General features: G+C 40.4%; 1 protein-coding gene across 7 annotated transcripts in view; it reads right to left on the reverse strand.

Moving 5' to 3' along the window:
- Positions 1 to 22419, reverse strand: part of bcas3 (BCAS3 microtubule associated cell migration factor) — a 423910-nt gene that overhangs the window by 284721 nt on the left and 116770 nt on the right. For all 7 annotated transcript variants that reach the window (XR_010000122.1, XR_010000121.1, XR_010000123.1 and 4 more), the window contains exon 15: positions 5448 to 5712. Coding sequence is in view for 4 of the 7 variants with exons in the window: in XM_062959513.1 (XP_062815583.1) it covers positions 5448 to 5712 (265 nt within the window). In the remaining 3 variants the exon portion in view is untranslated. The remainder of the gene's footprint in view (positions 1 to 5447; positions 5713 to 22419) is intronic.

Raw genomic sequence — 22419 nt, forward strand, 5'->3', positions numbered from 1 at the left:
TTTTTTTATGAGGCAGAAATCCTCGCTTAATGGATTACAATACTCTCCCTATGGATCACCACAACCCTAGTGGATTATACTAAACCTTGTGGAGCCTAATGATCTTGCTGGATTTACCGTGGCCTCCTGAACTTCAGTAACCTTGTGGATTTTCTTTATCTCATAGTTAATGGATTTGAGGTTTGGTTTCAATTCCCTTTAAATATTATTTAATTCCCATGTATTCGTTTCGGTTATCTGAACATATGAATTATGTTCTGCTTAATCTGTAAATATTTAGCTCAGTTTATTGAAACGATTAATTAGAAGATGCTCTAGAAAAAAAAAACAGTCCGAGGTTGAGGAGTTAATTGAAATGAAAATGAAACCAGCCTGATTGGAACGGGGAGCTGAGCGCAGCGCTTCAATTGCATTATACATATAGAGATTGATTTCGTATATTTGGACAACCTGTGTATTTCTCCCTCTTCTCCACTGAAATATCTCAAGGCAATTGCCAGAAGGAAAAAAAAGGTAAAACAAATTAGAACCAAAGAGAGATGATTCAAGTGATATGTGATAGGCTGGCATCTATATTTAGGATTATTATTATTATTATTATTATTTACAGTATTTATATCCCGCTCTTCTCAATCCGAAGGGGACTCAGAGCGGCTTACAAATCAAATGAACATACAATATATTATTAGGATAGCACAATATAAGCATTAAATTACTATACTGTACTATATCATTATATGGTAATATTATTAGTAATATTACATTTAATATATAATGTATAATTAATATTATTATATTGTATGATTAGTAGTATAATATTGTATTCTATTATAATATTATAATCAATATTATATGTATATACAATATATTATATATTTATACATATACATGGCAAACATTAAATGCCATCAGACAAACAAAATACAGACAGAGACACAAAAGCAATTTAACATTTTCCAGCTTCTGGCTTCATGAGGGTATGCCACTTCATCGACCACCTGTGACACCAAGTCCTTGATGGAATACTTCCTCATTCCTTTCTGCTCACTGCTGGAAGTTTTTATGGTGCCGTAAATTAGTTAAGTTAGCCTCCCCGCATAAAGCGGTACCTAAATTTTCCTGCTTCATGTACAGAGGAGTTATTGTTTAAAGCTACGGACAATGCGGTTGCTGTTGCCCGCTTTTGGTCTAAAACTATTTAGTTGCTTGTTATTTCCTCCCCCCCCCCCCCATCATTTTAAAATGTATTTATCATGCAATGCTTTTGACACGAAATAAAAAATAAAACTTTCTACTCAACAGATGCAAGTGTCTTTCGAGCTGCTTAGGTCAACAGCGAGCTAGGCTATTAAATGGTTGGGAGCTCAATCAAACCCGGGCTTCAATCTCTTGGTTAGTAGTGATTTATTGAAGCTGGCTACTAACCAGCTTTGCCACAGCCCGGCCCAATGATAGCATGTCTGATTTGAAATAAGTATCTCATCCATTTTTTAGTGAGACAAACCACAAAAGTACGCATTCTCACCTTGAAGCTCTAAATAAAAATGAAATATCGCATAGCTTGTATTCAGCCAACAATGTGGACAGAGAAAGTCTAATTTTGCTGTTTCCATTTCTGCAACCCAGAGATACCATGGCATTGTTCATCCCAAATTGACCTCAATGAATCTGTGAGCCAGAGCCAGGTCTTCTTCTCAGCTTTTCCTTCAATTTTGTCAAGGAACTTTCCATGCAATGTTTTGTTGTGCCAGCCGTCAGCTCTAGTTTGTAGTGCGGTTTTCTTGTACTGATTCTGCTCTAGTTTGTAGTGCGGTTTTCTTGTACTGATTCTTTGTCTGCTGTGCTTTGAGGAGTTTCTGATTTTTGACTTCAATCAAAGCAGGTTCTTCACTTTGCTGTATATATTCTGCCAAGGCATGTTCTTATTCTTTGATTGCTTGTTTTACTTGTAAGAATCCTCTGCCCCCTGATCTAATAATAATAATAATAATAATAATAATAATAATAATAATAATAATAATATTGTTCCCGTAATGGCAGAAACCTGCATCAGAAGGACACGGATGTGGCGTGAAGGTCAGCACTGAAACAAAACTGGCAGGCCTTTAGCAGGATAAAAGGACCCCAATAACAACAGAACCGACCCGGCTCGGCCCGAACAGGTGCCAAGGAAATGATCTCCTTATCAGATGCCTCTTTGCCATTTCCTTCTCCTGTGCAGACGGAGCCAGGAGTGATTCATTCATTCATTCATGCCCTCATTGTGAGATGGATCCCTCCCCAATTAAAAGGTTTATATTGCACAAGTAAACAATTTAGAAATGAGCCTAGAATAAACCCATAAATAGATTGGTTTCACCGCTATGCCTAATGCATTTGAGAGATAAAAATACGCCCGGGAGGGGAGTCACGTGGACTGGACACGTTTGCAGGGCTCGACAGAGATGCTTTCTCGGGGTCCCAGACTTATGGGGTGAAAGTGGAAGGAGGTGAAAACTACGGACTGGAATGGATCAAATGAAAAGTTCACCTCATGCAGCACTTTGTACACAGCCAGGGAAGTGAATGAACATGGGGTTGTTGTATGTTTTCCGGGCTGTATGGCTATGTTCCAGAAGCATTCTCTCCTGACGTTTCACCCACAACCTGAGGATGCCTGCCATAGATGTGGGTGAAACGTCAGGAGAGAATGCTTCTGGAACATGGCTATACAGCCCGGAAAACATACAACAACCCTATATGATATACTTCACAACCTCGGAGGATGCCTGCCATAGATGTGGGTGAAACGTCAGGAGAGTATGCTTCTGGAACATGGCCATACAGCCCGGAAAACATACAACAACCCTATATGATATACTTCACAACCTTGGAGGATGCCTGCCATAGATGTGGGTGAAACGTCAGGAGAGAATGTTTCTGGAATATGGCCATACAGCCCGGAAAACATACAACAACCCTATATGATATACTTCACAACCTTGGAGGATGCCTGCCATAGATGTGGGTGAAACTTCAGGAGAGAATGCTTCTGGAACATGGCCTAAATGTCATTACCCTTTTATATATATAGATTACTTTCATCTCTGATAGAGTTTCTTAGGGTTTCCTTGGTATGATGTTAGTGGCAGTTAACCCACAACCATATGCATTTTGTACAATTAAAACATTGACCTTTTCAAATAACCTGGACAACACCATGTACCTAAGCTAGTAAAATATAAATATAACAGAATATTGCGCTCTGAAGAAACTCTATCCTCTTTTCAACTCTCCTGACCCGTCTATATCAAGGTATTTCAACCTGATGTATTGCTTTTGAAAACGACATTAACAATACCACCCATCATTCTCCAAGGGTTCAACAGGCTTCAAAATATCAATCCGTCTGCCCCTGGAAATTTATGGGTCAAGCTAATGAAAACCAAATGAAACCTCTCAGACACTTCTTGAGTATCGGATACGCGGGTCTATGAAGGAAGAAAAACCTTCCAACGTGTTTGGGAAACCTATAAAGGCGACAACTTACTGTAGTTCCCCCTTGACGGAAAACAGACACTCGAGGGATGAAAGCTGCAGACGTTGATCGTTCCTTCCTGTTCTCTATATGATGTCAGTAGTTAAAAATGATTGGATGTGTTATAATAATGGTTTACAGCAATCTGGTGTCTGTTCCAAGCATGTCACTCTCGACGGCTGCCTTGTAACGCAAGGATTGGGAAGCTACGGCTCGAGAGAAGCCGGGTGGCCACGGGAAAGCTCACTGGCTGCCTTGGCAAGACGAAGAAACAGCTTCCGGAATATGACCAACGATTGAAACAACAAGGTCTGCTCTTAATACAGTCTTAATACAGAAATAAAGATTTCCCCTGACATTAAGTCTAGTCGGGTCCGACTCTGGGTGTTGGTGCTCATCTGCATTTCTAAGCTGAAGAGCCAGTGTTGTCCACAGACACCTCCTAGGTCATGTGGCTGGCATGTCATGTTTCCTTCCCACAGAAGCAGTACCTATTGATCTACTCACATTTGCATGTTTTCAAACTGCTAGGTTTACGTTAACTGGGGCTAACAGCAGGAGCTCACCCCGTTCCCCGGATTCGAACTGCCGATCCTTAGGTCTGCAAGTTCAGCAGCTCAACGGTTTAACCCGCTGCGCCACCATGGGCTTGGACAATACATTATAGGGAGAGATTGAAAGCAAGTGGCCACCAGATCAAGGTCCCATGGGAATGCTCCCCCAGCCCCAAACGGTGGGAGAGCTCAGAGAACACAAAACCAAATCAAAAGAAAAGTGAGCGACCCAACCTTTCCTTTGAGCTCATCTTTCGTCTTCAGCTTGCTTTCACATTTCCTCCCAAAACAATATTGTAAATATTTGCCTGCAGGATGTCCAGAACAGACACAGCGCTCCTTCTGCTCTGGACTCAAAAACAAGACAGCTGTCAAGTGGCACCGAAAAACGCAGGATAGAGCACGGACTCCAAATAAAATTGGAAATTAAAATTTGCATCACCACTCACATATGCAGTATAAATACTACCTGCTGTTACTATAGAATTGTGGTTTTGGTCTAACCCAGGCATGGGTAAACTTCGGCCCTCCGGGTGTTTTGGACTTCAACTCCCATAATCCCTAACAGCTAATAGGCTGGGTTGTTGTGTGTTTTCCAACCTGTATGGCCATGTTCCAGAAGCATTCTCTCCTGATGTTTTGCCCACATCTACGCCAGTAGGCTATTAGGAACTGTGGGAGCTAAAGTCCAAAACACCTGGCGGGCCGAAGTTTGCCCATGTTATATAACAAATTTGAGAGAAAAAGTAGTTCAATATGCAGTAAATAATAATTACTGTATTTACGAATTTAGCACCAAAATATCACGATGTATTGAAAACATTGACTACAAAAATGCCTTGGATAATCCAGATCCTTGGATAAGCAAGTCTTGGATAAGTGAGACTCTACTGTATATAAAAACAATTACAATTAAAGTAGATAGTATTAGTTAAAACATCCATATAAATATACATTCAAGGGTGCATTCCAAATTGTGATCCAGGTCTGTCCATTATATTATTCATCTTAAAATCATTTTGCAGTTAGTGCTGCTTCTATGGCTCCATTGCTGGTCCCATTGCTAGGTTTTGAGATGTTTACGAAAGGGATACGAGCGAGGGAGCCTGCCTGGTCTCATTGGGGAGATTGGGGGGGGCACCACCAAGAAGGCCCTGTTTCTCGCACTTACGATGGTGGTGGGATCGAGAGCAGGGCCTCTCCCGAAGATCTGAAACTATGAGCTGGGTCGTAGTGGGAGATACGTTTGGACAAGGCAGCTGGGCCCGAACCATATAGAGCTTTATAGGCCAAAGCCAGCACCTTGAATTGTGCTCGGCTGTGGCAATGGATAATCTTTTTCTACTAATGAAGCTTTTTTTAAAAAAGGTTCTTACCATGAAGAGGTGATCCAGAGGGACTGCTGGAGAGGCCAGGGACGGGGCTACAGCGTCCGCCTTGCTTGGTGGTCAGCTCCTGCTCGATCTCCTCCAGCCCCGCGCTCTTCTGGAAGCGGCTCATGCGGTTCACAACCCGGGGAGACATGTGCGTCCGGACGCAGGGCTGCCCGCCGTAGGGGTTGATGGGGAAGACGTGGGACGTGCCTCGGAGGGTGCTGACCACCACCCAGCGACAGTCGTGGCTGAAGGAGATGTCCTGAACCTGTGGTGGATGCAAACGGAACCGTTAAGGGCTTGTCGTGGACACTGAGGAATCAAAATATGGAAGACTGGTTATTTAGTCTAACAACTCCCACACCTCCCATATTGATACTCTGCACAATATTTATTTTTATTTATTTATTTCCAACATTTATATCCCGCCCTTCTCACCCGGAGGGACTCAGGGCGGCGTACACAACTGGCAACAATTCGATGCCAACACATAAATAAACATAGCAGTAAATAAAATCCATTACAAACAATTAATACAGTATAAACATACGATTAAAATCCATTCATCCAATATGCTAAAATGCTCTGACTATGCCCAGGAATTTGTATATACAGTAGAGTCTCACTTATCCAACATAAAGGGGCCGGCAGAACGTTGGATAAGCGAATATGTTGGATAATAAGGAGAGATTAAGAAAAAGCCTATTAAACATCAAAATAGGTTATGATTTTACAAATTAAGCACCAAAACATCATGTTATACAACAAATTTGACAGAAAAAGTAGTTCATTACACATTAATGCTATGTAGTAATTACTGTACGAATTTAGCACCAAGATATCACAATGCATTGAAAATATTGACTACAAAAATGCGTTGGATAATCCAGAACGTTGGATAAGTGAGACTCTACTGTACCATGACAATAAGCCTCCTTTTCTAGCCCCTCAACAGTTTTAGTAAGAACAAATTTCTAAAGGACTCAAAAAACAACCACCTATATTAGTGTTACAGTAGAGTCTCACTTATCCAACACTCACTTATCCAACATTCTGGATTATCCAACGCATTTTTGTAGTCAATGTTTTCAATACATCATGATATTTTGGTGCTAAATTCATAAATGCAGTAATTACTACATAGCATTACTGCGTATTGAACTACTTTTTCTGCCAAATTTGTTGTCTAACATGATGTTTTGGTGCTTCATTTGTAAAATCATAACCTAATTTGATGTTTAATAGGCTTTTCCTTAATCCCTCCTTATTATCCAACATATTCGCTTATCCAACGTTCTGCAGGCCCGTTTAGCTTGGATAAGTGAGACTCTACTGTACTATTATTGTGTTGCTGTGAACCATGAAAATGAATACAATGTGGTTCCAAGTATTTAAAAACTCTAAAATCAGAACAGTAAATAAAGAACAAAACTCTGAAAATTCCAGACAGGAAACAATCAGGGTCAGGTAACACCTCCCAACAAATGATTCCACCAGGGAGGAAGCAGCCAGGCTTTGAAGCTGAAAGGCCATTACATGCTAATCATGTAATTGCAGCATTCATACAGAGAGAAAAAAAGAACAACCAGAAATATTGTATATTCACAAGCTTTAGGAAATAACATATACTAACTACCACCAGTGCTCTGTATACATGAGAAATAGGAGAGATAATTTATTAATACAAAGCAGCCGGCTCCCAAGTGGGTCAAAAGTTACGGTTCAAACTCTGGGGTTGAAAGTTTGATCTTCCTGTTAAATACAAAGCCAAGAATTTTGCTGAGAATTTAGTACCTCACCAAGCAACTCAATATCTTGAGAACGACTCAAAACATTTCCCAGCTAAATCAAGGGCATGGCTCAATAAAGCAAAATTGCTGCGCAGAAACAAAAACTGCCACAAAAAACCACAGGAGCCTGGTGTAATTTTTTAATTGGATTTGGCCCCGAGTGCGAGTTTTTACGGCAGGCGAGATGCGTATTAGCCGCTTGCTCGTTTTTCATTCTGGGGAAACATGAAAAACGAGAGGTAAATAATCGTCGGCAAAAATATCAATTCCTGCCAAAGTTTTGGATGTGGTCGGCTTTTAAAATTTTAAGAGGGAGCCTCAAGGAGGTAGAACCCTGGACTTTTCTTTCCTTTTCAAGGCAGGCACATAAAAACTATAGATTATGCAGAGCCAAGAGGTTAGAAAAGGATCTAGTTTGTGAAGCCATAACATGCTCTATTTTTTTAAAAAAAATTATAATGCAGAAAACAATCAAACTACGGTATGTAGACACCTAAAGTATGAGAACTTTTTGGACAGTTTTGGCTCTGTTTCTGCTTCAGTTGAAGCGCCTTTCCAGCTAGATACAATCTGTATTGATTCCATATGATGAGAGAAAGGCACAAAACACAAGAAATGTATCTGAAGCCATCTTATACAAAATCAGGTCTTCTAACACAGTATTGTCCACACTGGCAGTGACTTGATGGGATTCCCAGTATGATTATACTATAGGATTGGCAGGAGACGGCAAGGATTGAAATTAAAAATTAGGTTGAGGATTCCATGTATCCTCCTTTACACCTCTATCAAATCTGATAATGCACAAATATCTATAATAATACAAAACAATAGTGTATGTGTATATACACTCTTGTAAAAATCCCAAGAAATGTAATACAAATCAGGTTTCTACAACTCTATATTAGAGTAATTCTCTTCAAACTATATTGCATATAACAAAATTGCTTTCAGGATATCATAAACAAAGGTATAATATCCATGTCATAATCTCACAAAGTATGCTATATCAGGAGTAAATAACAGACATAAAGAGATAACCAAGTCCGTATTATTCCTTAAGGGCAAAATATACTCCCATCCAACACTTAAAATTAATATCACATTGCAACATTTGACAACATGTTCTACTGATAATGTTGTTTACCTAATACAATGCCCCTGTGAACTGTTATATATTGGAATGACCACCAGACCCCTTAAAACTAGGATAAACGAACATCGTTCACACATAAGGAATGGATCCACCAACTCCAGGAATAATATGGACTTGGTTGTCTCTTTATGTCTGCTATTTACTCCTGATATAGCATACTTTGTGAGATTATGACATGGATATTGTACCTTTGTTTATGATATCCTGAAAGCAATTTTGTTATATGCAATATAGTTTGAAGAGAATTACTCTAATATAGAGTTGTAGAAACCTGATTGGTATTACAATCCTCTATCAAATGTCTTCTCAAATTTCAGGGATTTAGGACCAAGAGGTGAAGTTAGCCTGAATTAATAATAATAATAATAATTTTATTTTTGTATGCCGCCTCCATCTCCACAACGGGGACTCAGAGTGGCTCACATATCATACAATCTTATAATATCATAAAATCAATAGTTAAGACATCAAAGAATGCATTTAAAAACAAATTAACTCCTGCAATCTCTTGTCATCAGGTATGCTTCCAGGACTACTCAAATTGAGCCACGTGCTTTATATTTCTGTTCTATGTGAAATGTTGCCCAGACCATGTCCACTTTAAACATCAAGTTTAAAAATATCAGGATCTATTATGACCATGAATGGGATAAGACAACTACATAATAAAACTTTGCCCAAAAGAACTCAAGAACAGGATCAAGTCACCCTAACGAAGCTCCCAATGATTATCCAAAGGCCTTACGTGAACTATCTGGAGCAATGTTCACCCCAATTCTAGCCCATCGTTGTAGGATCTGATGACATTGTTCTTCTACATGTTTGGGTGGGAAGATCAATTTGCCCCAACTGTTCTGACTCTTGAGTTTCAAAGCTCATTCATATCAGGTTTTCAGAGACAGAAGACATTGAAAGCCAAGGCAAAAAACAAAAGGAAGAATGCAAAATCATCTTGCAGATGTCTTCTACATGAAAGAAATGCATGTCATGGTGAGGAAAGGCGTTTGGACCAAACTGGTCCAAATTTGGTCTTTTTCCATCCCAGCACGCAAAATTATTAAGTCTAATACGGAAAGGAAAGAAGGTGGATTTAACCATGGCCATAGTTTAGTCCTAGATCTAGTTGGACTTTCTGGTTAATCCTAATGACACCAGATCTACCAAATCAATTGTTGAGGAGTAAGTCAAGTTGTAGGCAAATCTCACTGATTTAATGGGTCTACTTGAGTCACAGGATTTATTTATGTCTCCCAATCTACTACTGTGGACAAGAGGAACACTGAAGAAATGGAGTAGTCTTCACAATTAATAATAAAGTTGCTAATCACTGACCAGGAGGTCATAAGTTCGAGGCCCGCTCTGAGCTATGTTTGTTGTTCGTCTTTGTCCTATGTTAAAAAAAAGGCATTGAATGTTTGCCTGATGTGTGTAATGTGATCCGCCCTGAGTCCCCTTCGGGGTGAGAAGGGCGGAATATAAATGCTGTAAATAAATAAATAAATAAATAAAGCAGTGCTTGGATACAACCCAAAAAATGATAGAGTGCTTGCTTGTAGACTGGGTCTTCTCTAGTTAAAGGCCCCAAGGACGCTCCCATTGATCCATCTAGCTCAGTACTCCCTGGATGGATTTCTAATGGCTCTCCAGGTTTCCAGTACGAAGGGGATTTAATTTGTGACTTGCAAAGAGTTACTCTACAACCAGTTGCAAGCAGGAAGTCGCACATTAAATCCCCTTCATGTCCAGGGAAGTTTGGATGGCCAAGCTTCCTACTGGAAACCTGGAGAGCCATCAGAAATCAATTCAGGGAGGACTGAGCTAGATGGATCAATGGGCTGACTCTGCATTAAGGGCCCTTTAACTAGAGAACACCCAGTCGAGAAGCAAGGACAGGCTTCACCATACCACCAGCCATTGTGGTTTTTCCACAGAGGGTCATTTAGGAGAAATATCTTCCAAACTCCCTGATGGAGGCAAACGGGGATACTTCTCTTTATGATAAGTGAGGCCGGAGGATTTGGCCAAACCAAGAAGTGAGTCAATTCGACAGGCTCTGAAGCCATGCCACGCCACCAAAGAAATTATGAAAGTTTGGGGGGAAAACAGCAGACATTGAGCCTAAAACTCTCTCAAGGCATGCTTTAAATGTATGGCAACTCAATGAGATGAGAAACACATTGTACTTGGCACAGAAGCAGATGGTTAATATTTTAACGGTTTGTAGTTATTCTATGTTCTTTCCAAGTCAAGGCTGATTTAGGGTGACTCTAAGCTGGAATAGTGTGAAATGCCCACTCTGTGGATTTCCATGGTGATGCCAAGATTTGAATTCTGGTCCTGGAATCATAGCCCAACATTCAAACACTATCCACGTTGCTCTCTCTTTTAATAGTTATTATTATTATAGTTCTACGGGTAGGATTTTGTCTCATGAGTCATAATAACCTAGTTTTGACTGGGTACAAAATACACTCTTACTTTGATATAATCTTCACATTTAATAGTCATGCTCTCTATTCCATCTCCTAAGTCATTGATAAAGATGTTGAATAGCACTGGGCCCTGTGGATGAAACAGAGCCATTGTAGAATATTCTTTCAGTTTGGCTAGTCAACCAATTACAAATCTACCAAACAGTAGCATTGTCTAGCCCACATTTTACTAGCTTGTTTGCAAGTACATCTGGATAATGTTCTTACGAGTGTACAGAATTTATTGCCGTCGGACCTGCTGGTGGAGTTCCTCTTCCTTTTCCTAACAGAGGATAAAACCAATGCAAAGAGGAGACATTTACCACCTCAAAACCACACTGGAGCTCCAGAATATAAGCAAGATGTTGATTAACGATTATAGAAGATTATATGTAAGCAGTAGCAAATCAAAGTCAATGAAATAAGGTTCAAGTCCACAAGGAATAGAATACTTGAGAATCTTGAATCAGAGTTCAAGCTGGATAACAAAATTAGTCCAAGGCGCTGGAACAAACTGGAACGCAGGAGACAAAGCAACAAGATTAGTCCAAGGAACAGAATCAACGCTGGAACACAAGGCAGGAATCCAAACTGCAATGGACTGGAACACCAACTGGATACCCAAAAATCCCCAAAAGCAAGGACAAGACTGGAACAAGACTCAAGGCAGAAGGCCGCATGAATTGACATGGAAATTCACAGGAACATGGAGCATGAAGCAGGGATCTCTCTCTTGCGATGAGCAAAGTTACCACCTCTGAATCTCTCAGAGAACACAGTTCCTCTTAAAGGTAAACTCAAGGCCTCTTTCCGTGAGAAGTCTGCTCATTATTCTTTCACAATAACAATCTCTGGCTGAGCTGAAAACCCTCCCTTTCTCTTCTCTGCTGATAAATCACTTTTCTTCGGTCAAACTCATTAGCCTTATCACAACTAGAATCCCCATCTGGCAAAAGAAGGTCTGACTTTGACTACTTCAAGGAATGGGGTTCAAGCTGCCGGCTTGAAACCATGGTGTGTCTGTTCCCAGAATCCTCCAAGCCAAACTCTGGCTGGCCTGGGACAGCAGTTTCCTCTAACTTTAGTGGCATAGGAATCTCAGGCACAAACCCAGAGTTCCTTTGACAAGTCAGGTGCAGGAGAAGTCACAGAGTCAAGAGCGGGAACAACCACAGGTTGAACAAGCCCAACCACAGGCTGGGCTACAACACCCTTAATATCAGTTGTCCAGCAACCTAGCAGTTCGAAAACAAGCAAATGTGAGTAGAGCAATAGGTACCGCTCCGGCGGGACGGCAACAGCGCTCCATGCCAGCCACATGACCTGGAGGTGTCTTTGGACAACGCTGGCTCTTCGGCTTAGAAATGGAGATGAGTACGAACCCCAGAGTTGGTCACAACTGGACTTAACGTCAGGGGAAATATAGGGGAGATCGTTGGGATTTCTGGGAATTGTTAGCCACAGAAGATGGGTGCAAAGTGGAGTGGAGGATGAGCTCTGGCACCACCACTACTACTGGGAGAACTGGAAAGGGAAGAGCCAGTGATGGCCAACCTATGACACGCGTGTCAGCACTGACACGCCTAGCCATTTTTGCTGACACGCTGCCGCATACAGATTGATTGAATGACTATGCCTTTTGTGGCCAAATTTGATGTGATTTGGTCCAGTGGTTTTGTTGTTTAGTCCATGGGAATTATGCACATTACACACACACACACACACACACACACACACACACACACATATATATATATATATATATATAAAATTTCTATTATTATTCTATTATTATTGTAGTATATTATCACATTATTACTATTATATTATTATTCATTATTCATGACTACATTGAAACTAGAATAGAGAGAAATCAGCGTGGAAACTGCAAGAGGTACCAAAGATCGTTGTACATGGAAATAATAGTAGTAAATAGTTTTTGATTTATTAAATACGGTTATATATTACAATTATATATTTTTGTTATTTAAACTATACATATTGTGAAATTATGTTTTTTTTTTTCTCAAAGTGACACACCACCTAAGTCATGCTAGGTTTTTGGGTGAATTTGGCCATCATTGCACTAAGCAAATGCACAAAGTGCTTGGAGGGTCTTTTCAAGTCACAGCAACAAGTCAACTATTCTTGTAAATTGCAGCAAACTGCTGCTCCATCAGCTGAGCTGGAGATTTGTATGCAGTCGGTTCCTCTCACCTTGAATTTAACCCCCAAAGTTGGCAAACTGGCACCCTCATGTCCTATCTGGAGATGACCCATGCAAACTGGAGCTTCAGGACCCGGCACTGAAATCTGGCAATCCTGGTTAAGTGTGTTTCGGAAGACAACGTTCTTTCCTTCTCATGGCACACTCACCATTTTTGCATGTAGCCTGGGAAGGACAGAATCAAAGGCTCTGATGGAGAAGCCAAGGCAGATGTTGCCAATCATTCCGGGTTCTTTAATGGGTGGGAACCACCTGGGGTTGAATTCAGCCGAATGTTTGTTTTTTCCACAGTGACATCCCCAACAAAGCCGAAAGTCCCTCGGTTATATAATGACCTCTTATGTGGGTCTCAAAGCCAAAGCGGGGAAGGATTTAACTCTTTGGAAATCGCATTCCTCTTCTTTCAGGAACAGACAAAACCACTTCAAGCAGAAAAGACTCGAGCGATTTGTCCCAAGCAAAGTCCTAAGCAGCAACCACTGAATGAAAATATTTCTAGATAAACTCGTCGTCCTAGGTGAATGGGGTTTGAACCCGCCAAACAAAAACACCCGAGACCAAGGAAGGATTAGCTTGCATTATATCATCAAATGGCATAGGGCTTAAAATGAAGCTTTCACAATGCCATGGGCACTCCGTGTTGGAAGAGGCCAGCCATCAAATCTTGACAAAGTATTCCAGAAATGTGCTTCAGAATATTCCAGACAAAAGCAGCAAGCATTCACCGGCCTGTAAGTACCTATATCTAAAGCCTTTAAAATAAAAAGGTTTTTTTTTTACTAGAAGACAAAGACAGTCACTCACCCAGATACTTCACCTGATGGCATGCTAACAGTCCTAATGGGCCGGGCTGTGGTGCAGTTGGTTAGAAGCCAGCTGCAAAAAATCATTACTATGGGATCGAAGCCTGGGTTGGATTGAGTTCCCAACTGTTAATAGCCTAGCTCACTGCCCACTGAAGCAGTTCGAAAAACAGTGGCATCTGTTGAGTAGAAAATTCTAGGTACCGCTTTATGCGGGGAGGCTAATTTAACTAGTTTACGACTCCATTAAAAAAAACTGCCAGCAGCGTGCAGAAAGGAGTGAGGAAGTACTACCATCAAGGACTCGGTGTCACAAGTGGACAACGAAGCGGCAGCTCCCTCATGAAGAATATTAAATTGCCTCTGTGTCTGTCTATATATGTCGTATGTCTAATAGCATTGAACGTTTGCTATGTATATTAAATTGCCTCTGTGTCTGTCTATATGTCGTATGTCTAATAGCATTGAACATTTGCTATGTATATTAAATTGCCTCTGTGTCTGTCTATATGTCGTATGTCTAATGGCATTGAACGTTTGCCATGTATATTAAATTGCCTCTGTGTCTGTCTATATGTCGTATGTCTAATGGCACTGAACGTTTGCCATGTATATTAAATTGCCTCTGTGTCTGTCTATATGTCGTATGTCTAATGGCATTGAATGTTTGCTATGTATATTAAATTGCCTCTGTGTCTGTCTATATGTCGTATGTCTAATGGCATTGAACGTTTGCTATGTATATTAAATTGCCTCTGTGTCTATATGTCGTATGTCTAATGGCATTGAACGTTTGCTATGTATATTAAATTGCCTCTGTGTCTGTCTATATGTTGTATGTCTAATGGCATTGAACGTTTGCTATGTATATTAAATTGCCTCTGTGTCTGTCTATATGTCGTATGTCTAATGGCACTGAACGTTTGCTATGTATATTAAATTGCCTCTGTGTCTGTCTATATATCGTATGTCTAATGGCACTGAACGTTTGCTATGTATATTAAATTGCCTCTGTGTCTGTCTATATGTCGTATGTCTAATGGCACTGAACGTTTGCTATGTATATTAAATTGCCTCTGTGTCTGTCTATATGTTGTATGTCTAATGGCACTGAACGTTTGCTATGTATATTAAATTGCCTCTGTATCTGTCTATATGTCGTATGTCTAATGGCATTGAATGTTTACTATGTATATTAAATTGCCTCTGTGTCTGTCTATATGTCGTATGTCTAATAATGGCATTGAACGTTTGCCATGTATATGTGTATTGTAATCCGCCCTGAGTCCCCTTGGGGGTGAGAAAGAAGAGCAGAATATAAATACTGTAAATAAATAAAATAAGTAAATAATGGCTGGACCAGCCCAGGCGCAGTAAACACATGAGAGATGCTCACATGTGAGTTCTTTGCTGGTCGTGTCACGAACAAGCAGCACAGGATCCCATTAGTGGCTTTTTCAAGTTTATGCTACAGCCTTCCAATTTATGACTATCCTGTGGGCTAATGTACCAAGCCTCCCATTTATTTATAACATCGCTCTGCATTTGTTGTTAATTGTGGGTCTATGTTTGGAGAATAAAGATCCATCAGGGCGCTTTATTTCCCCACATATTTACATTCATACTCCCACTCTTTTTTCCCCCTGGGTGGAAGGAAGGGCTTTCGGATAAAACACAAAGCCGAGATTCCTGGGAGCAGCTCGGCTTCCCAACTGGACTGAATGGAACGAAGTGGATCATTATATGAAGTGTTGTGCAGAGTTGGGATGGAAAAACCGAGACCCTCGTGAAACACATAAACAGATCAGGATTTGATGAGAAAATAAGATTTGTATGCACAGTAAGAATGTCTCACACGCCTACCCCAACCCACCAAACCTTGTGTTTTGTCGAAGGCTTTCGTGGCCGGAATCACAGGGTTGTTGTGTGTGTTTTCAAGCTGTATGGCCATGTTCCAGAAGCATTCTCTCCTGACGTTTCGCCCACATCTATGGCAGGCATCCTCAGTGGTTGACCACTCCAACAACTATTGTGTCAGGCTACACAGAGAAGCCATTGAAATCCACAAGCATGTATTAACCGATGTTAACCATATTCTATATATAAAAGAGTAATGAAATTTCGGCCTAGGACAAAACAACAAAACTACACATCCCAGAAACACTAAACTTGGCAGCACAACCCCTCATCCATGCCTCTACGTTCATACAACAAAAAGAAAAGAAAAATAAAGTCCTAATTAGAGGGAGATGAAGAATTGTTTTTATCCAATTGCTGCCAGTTAGAAGGCTAAGCTCCGCCCACTTGGTCTCCTAGCAACCCACTCAGCCCAGGGGACAGGCCTCACTTAGGCCTCTTCCACACTGCCTATAAAATACAGATTATCTGATTTGAACTGGATTATATGGCAGTGTAGACTCACGGCCCTTCTACACAGCTATATAACCCATTTATAATGGACATAATGTAAGGTAAAACCTTTACCCTTTACCTTAACTACCACCAGTTCCTCAATACTTTATTTCCCATACCACCAGACTTCACCACAGCAACGCGTGGCCGGGCACAGCTAGTGTTCTATATTTTACACTGTATTAATTGTTTGTAATAGATTTTATATACAGTAGAGTCTCACTTATCCAACATAAACGGGCCGGCAGAATGTTGGATAAGTGAATATATTGGATAAGTGAATATGTTGGATATCTTGGCTGAGTCAACTATTCTTTACTTTTTCATAAAGTAATAAGAAAAGAGACACAAAAGAAATCGTCCTTCTGTTCTTTAATTGATATCCTCCAACTTCTTTTCCTTTCAAATTCTTCTACAGTAGAGTCTCACTTATCCAAGCTAAACGGGCCGGCAGAAGCTTGGATAAGCGAATATCTTGGATAATAAGGAGGGATTAAGGAAAAGCCTAATAAACATCAAATTAGGTTATGATTTTACAAATTAAGCACCAAAACGTCATGTTATACAACAAATTTGACAGAAAAAGTAGTTCAATATGCAGTAATGTTATGTTGTATTTACTGTATTTACGAATTTAGCACCAAAATATCGCGATATATTGAAAACATTGACTACAAAAATGCGTTGGATAATCCAGAACGTTGGATAAGTGAGACTCTACTGTAGTAAGGACAAACACAAAAAAGGATGTTGTCCTTTATCTTGGCTGAGTCAACTATTATTTACTTTTTCATAAAGGAATAAGAAAAGAGACACAAAAGAAATCGTCCTTCTGTTCTTTAATTGATATCCTTCAACTTCTTTTCCTTTCAAATTCTTCTACTTTAGACCAGTCTGTGTATTTTATCGGGTTACCTGTATTTTTCTTTAGAAAAAAAAAAGTTAGTTTATCCATATCCTTGGTCTCTCTCCCTTTCTTCTATATCCGGTATTTCCTTTTGCTTCCACCTTTTAGCAAAACTAATTTTGGCGGCTGTAGTTAAGTATGTAAATAAGATATCATCATTGGTATCTAAATGGATATCCCACGGGGTCAGTTATGCCCAATAAATAATCCTCTGCCTTTCTGGGGGATTTTGTTTCTATGTGCAAGGAAAGCTCTTCTTGGATGCCAAGCAGCCACCTCTGATGAGACCAATTTGGTATTTCTTTTGGAAGCTCGGCCACTGTTCAGCATCTGGTAGCAGTTGAAGTCAGAGAAGTTTTCCCCAGCCAAACCAATATAGACTGACCTCAAAAAGGTGTCTGTAAAGAAGTGTAGAAGGTGGTGCTGTTGGCTGTAAACCTCTCACATGGATCTGATTAATCCCCCGGTTTTGATGCCTGCAAACTCTTCTCGGGGTTTAACAGCCTCGAAGTACAGCGTGTCCTGCGAATCTGAACACGCTTCAGTCCCTGGGCTCACGTCAAGATGGAACGCTTCCCGGCTCCCGGGCCAAGTAACACTTACTCAGGACTTACTTGTGGTTGGCTCCACCATGCAGTCTCTTGCTCCAGTTAGAACACTGCAGCTCAGACTGAATATTGGCCCATTCAGAATTGCAGGTAGGAAATGCTTTTCCAGCACAGAAATATTTCCCATCACTCTCTCTTAACTGTGAGAACACTTCTGAATCTGGTTTTTTTCACAGTTTCCAGATCTGCAGATGCTTCAACACTATTCTGTTTCCAAGATAGGGTTCTTCCTTCCTGCAGCTTCCCATGGATTTTGTATTTTCCCCAATTAATTATAGGCTATCCTAACCAAACAAAGAGTTTCAACTATGGTTCCAATTACATCTCCAATTGTGTCGCCCTTGATCACTGACTATGTTTTTAGATTGTGATGTTGTGTTTTATATTTTGATGTATTAATCGTTTTGATTGGAATTGTATTTTATACTGTTGTATTTTATTGTGTATTGCTGGGCCTGGTCTCCATGTGAGCCGCCCTGAGTCCTCACTGGGAATTTTGGGTTAGGATACAATAATAAAGTTGTTGTTGTTGTTGTTGTTATATTGTATGACACAGCAAACAAGATAGACATGCTGGATTTCGTATCACAAAATCACAAGTCGAACACTTTCCAAGCATTTAGGAATGTGTGATGTATTTTCGGATGATGCGTGCAGATCTTAGTAGGGTGGCCTTTTGCAGTTGGCAGATCGTGATTTTGTCAATGTCTATTGTTTCCAAATGCCGGCTGAGATCTTTTGGCACAGCACCCAGTGTGCCCATCACCACCGGGACCACCTGCACTGGTTTCTGCCAGAGTCTTTGAAGTTCGATCTTGAGGTTGTGATAGCGGCTGAGTTTTTCCTGTTGTCACCTGGGATGGCAACATCAATGATCCAAACCTTTTTCTTTTCCACAACTGTGATGTCTGGTGTGTTGTCTTCCTGAACTTTGTCAGTCTGGATTCGGAAGTCCCACAGTATCTTTGCGTGCTCATTTTCCAAGACTTTTGCAGGTTTGTGATCCCACCAGTTCTTTGCTGCTGGGAGGTGGGACTTGAGGCATAAGTTCCAATGAATCATTTGGGCCAGGTAGTTGTGCCTCTGTTTGGAGTCAGTCTGTGCAATTTTCTTACAGCAGCTGAGATGATCAATGGTTTCGTCAGCTTCCTTGCACAGTCTGCATTTTGGGTCATCAGCTGATTTCTCGATCTTGGCCTGAATGGCCTTTGTCCTGATGTCTTGCTCCAGGGCTGCAAGGATCAGGCCTTCTGTCTCCTTCTTCAGGGTCCCATTCGTGAGCCAGAGCCAGGTCTTCTCCTTATCAGCTTTTCCTTCAATTTTGTCAAGGAACTTTCCATGCAATGTTTTGTTGTGCCAGCTGTCAGCTCTGGTTTGTAGTGCGGTTTTCTTGTACTGATTCTTTATTATCATCATCATCATCAACATCATCATCATTATCATCATCATCAGAATGACATGCAACCAATAATCTTAGTTACACTAAAGACACTGATGGCAAAAGGATTTGCCATTCCCTTCTTTTCCTTCTCCATACTTTATTCCTTTTTTATTGCAAACTCAAAGTTGTGGCCTTAGCCATTTTCAGTCCTTGTTCAACTCTTAAGAAACAATGGCAGGCTGGGCTATTTGATAGCTTTGGGTAAATAAACCTGTGCAATGTGTCGTCTCCTCAAGTGCAAACATGTATCATTCAACGCCAAAGTTGCGATTGTTAATGCCGTTTTATTTTGACATGTGGTTGAGAAAGATAACTAAAAACGCTGATGGGAAGGAAACTCATTTGAAACACAGCACATGCTATGTTGTTGGATGTGAATTTAATTTTAATTCATTCTCTCTCCTCTTTGGCTCTATGTATTTCTGAATCAAAGGTGGCACAAACCTGCCGGACCTGAAATGGAAACACGGGTCCTGTGTCCAAGGAGCGAGCAGTGCGAAAAGCAGCACCAAGCGTGGAATTTCATCCCCGTCTCAGATTTGTGAATCGCTCCGGGGAGATCAGCTTCCGATCACAGGCCAATCAAAGGGTCGGTTTACCCAGAGAGAGCTGACACTGGCCCAAGCACAGATCGAAATCGGGTGGCACAGAACCAAAGCATGTGGTCGCTTTCTAATATTTAGTTTCTAAAGTACATGCGATAATTTCACATCCTTATCTCCTAAAGCACATGTACCGTTTGACACATACAACAAGGCTGCAAACCTTGAAAGGCTGTTCGAAGTGCTTCACTTTACATAGGAAAAAACAGAGGGAACGATTTCCAATCTAATTCAGGATGGCCAAGACAGACCCAACGATAGCATCACCTTTTCCGTCAAAGATCAGTGAAAAGATACACCCAGCAATCACAGACCTATAGAGTTACACAACACCGAGTACATTTAGAAACTCTCGTTTAAAGTTTTATTCCCATGTCAATTACAAGAAAGAAGATACCAAAGGGAAGAAGAGATGGACGGACGGAGGGCGGCATGACCGGGGTTCAGGCCCCGAATTACAAACATCCCACTTACAAATGACTAATAGATAAGAACAGGGGTGAAACAGCAGGAAGTGAGATAAATCTACCCCTAGGAAGGGAAATTCACTCATGGAGGAAAGGTGTCTTTACCACCTTAAAATACAAGGACTGCCTCAACGGGTGGTTTAAATCTTGTTGGGAATCATCCTGGACTACTCAAGTCTAGACGTAGTTAGATAGACGATAGAGTTAGATTGAGGGAATCCTTTCCCTGTTTCCAAAGCATGCCTAGACAGGCTTTACTGTGTTTCACTCTATCCTGTTTACGTCACATCCCTTCCTTTGAAGTTAGTAGAAATGTGAATCTCTATGAACACTAACTTCTCATTGGTCAGAATGTCTTTTATGGCCCCAATAAACTGGAGCATGAAATTGGAACCATTTTGGTTCTCTCTTCTCCCTTTGTTCTTCTAGCTAACAAGAAGCATCTCGCCATCTCTCCTGGCAAGAGAGAGATGTTATTTTTCCTTTCTTATTTTTCCTTAGAAACCAGTCTAGAATAGACTAGACAGCTCCCAAGCCTTTCTATCTACAACAGAGTTATTTTTACCTGAATAAATACTTTCTGAACTTTTACTTTGGCCAAACTTCCCATCTATCTCTGCCTCTGTAGAAAAAGTCCTCTTTGCAGGGGCAAGAGAAGCACCAACAAATTCAACCATATGTTGGGACTAATACATCTCCTAAGACATCTCCTCTGACCCAGCCCACGGAGCTCAATGTTTCACAAGCCACCATAAGACATGAGGCTTCGGCTTACGTATTCTTCTGAAAAAAAGTCAGTGTTAAAGAAAACAAAGCTTCTACAGCCTGGAAAACCAACACCAGCCTTTCAGAGGCACCCAGCGGCACACCGGCATTGTCCTCTCTGTTTAACTAGGCTCAGGCAATCTCGCTTGTGACAACAGCCAGGGAGTCAGAATAAGCAAGGAGTCGGGCGGCCAAAAAGATTACACGGGTTTTCTGGCCACCGGCCCGCCTCGCTATCGCTGCATTTATTTGCTTGGGATGGAGATAACGTGGCTGGCGGGCCTTCTGGAGTGCGTGTTTACGCTCCAGGATCAAAGAGGCAAATGCCGTTGGGCCCAGAACCAAACCTTTTATCTGTTTACAGAGGAAGACGGCGCACCTCCAGAACATGGCGTGCCTCGGATACCTAATGATAACAACGTCCAGCATTTAAATAGTACGCCTTAAACATCTCAGGCACTTCACATGCATGCGGGGCTGAGGATAAAATGTATCTTGCGATGGTCAACGTGTGTCTAGAAAAGCTGACCAATACTTTATGGCTGCAGGCTCAGAGAGGCTGCAGGTCGCCAAAGTTCATTGGGCATAAGTATTTATTTACAGTATATACTCGCGTATAAGCCCTTTTTTAAGACTGAAAAAGGCCCCCTCGGCTTATACTCGGGTGAGGGTCCTGGTTGGCTTATATTTGGGCCAGCTTATACTCGAGAATATATGGTACATTTATTATTTTTCTCTATTATTATTGGTATTATTACATTTATTATTTTTCTCAATTATTGTTGCTACTATTACATTTATTATTTTTCTCTGTTATTGTTGCTACTATTACATTTATTTTACTCTATTTTATTATTATTAATACATTTATTATTTCACTCTGATCTTATTATTATTATTATTATTACATGTATTATTTTACTCTATTTATTATTACATGTATTATTTTACTCTATTTATTATTATTATTATTATTATTATTATTATTATTATTATTATTATTATTACATGTAAGTTGACATGGCCTGATTTAAGGATGAAGCATGAGGATCTCAGATGAATGGAATTAATTATATATACGTTTTTATAATGTGTTTTAACAATGTTATTAATGGATCTGTTTATATTGTTTTGTTTTTATGACTGCATTCTGGGCATTAAATTTTGCCAATTTTTGTAAGCCGCCCTGAGTCCCCTCGGGTGAGAAGGGCGGGGTATAAATGTTGTAAATAAATAAATATTATTTTACTCTATTTATTATTACATGTATTATTTCCCTGTATTTGTTATTATTATTACATGTATTATTTAACGCTATTATTATTA

This window comes from Anolis carolinensis, unplaced genomic scaffold (assembly GCF_035594765.1).
Source record: "Anolis carolinensis isolate JA03-04 unplaced genomic scaffold, rAnoCar3.1.pri scaffold_7, whole genome shotgun sequence".
NCBI classification, from domain to species: Eukaryota; Metazoa; Chordata; class Lepidosauria; order Squamata; family Dactyloidae; genus Anolis; species Anolis carolinensis.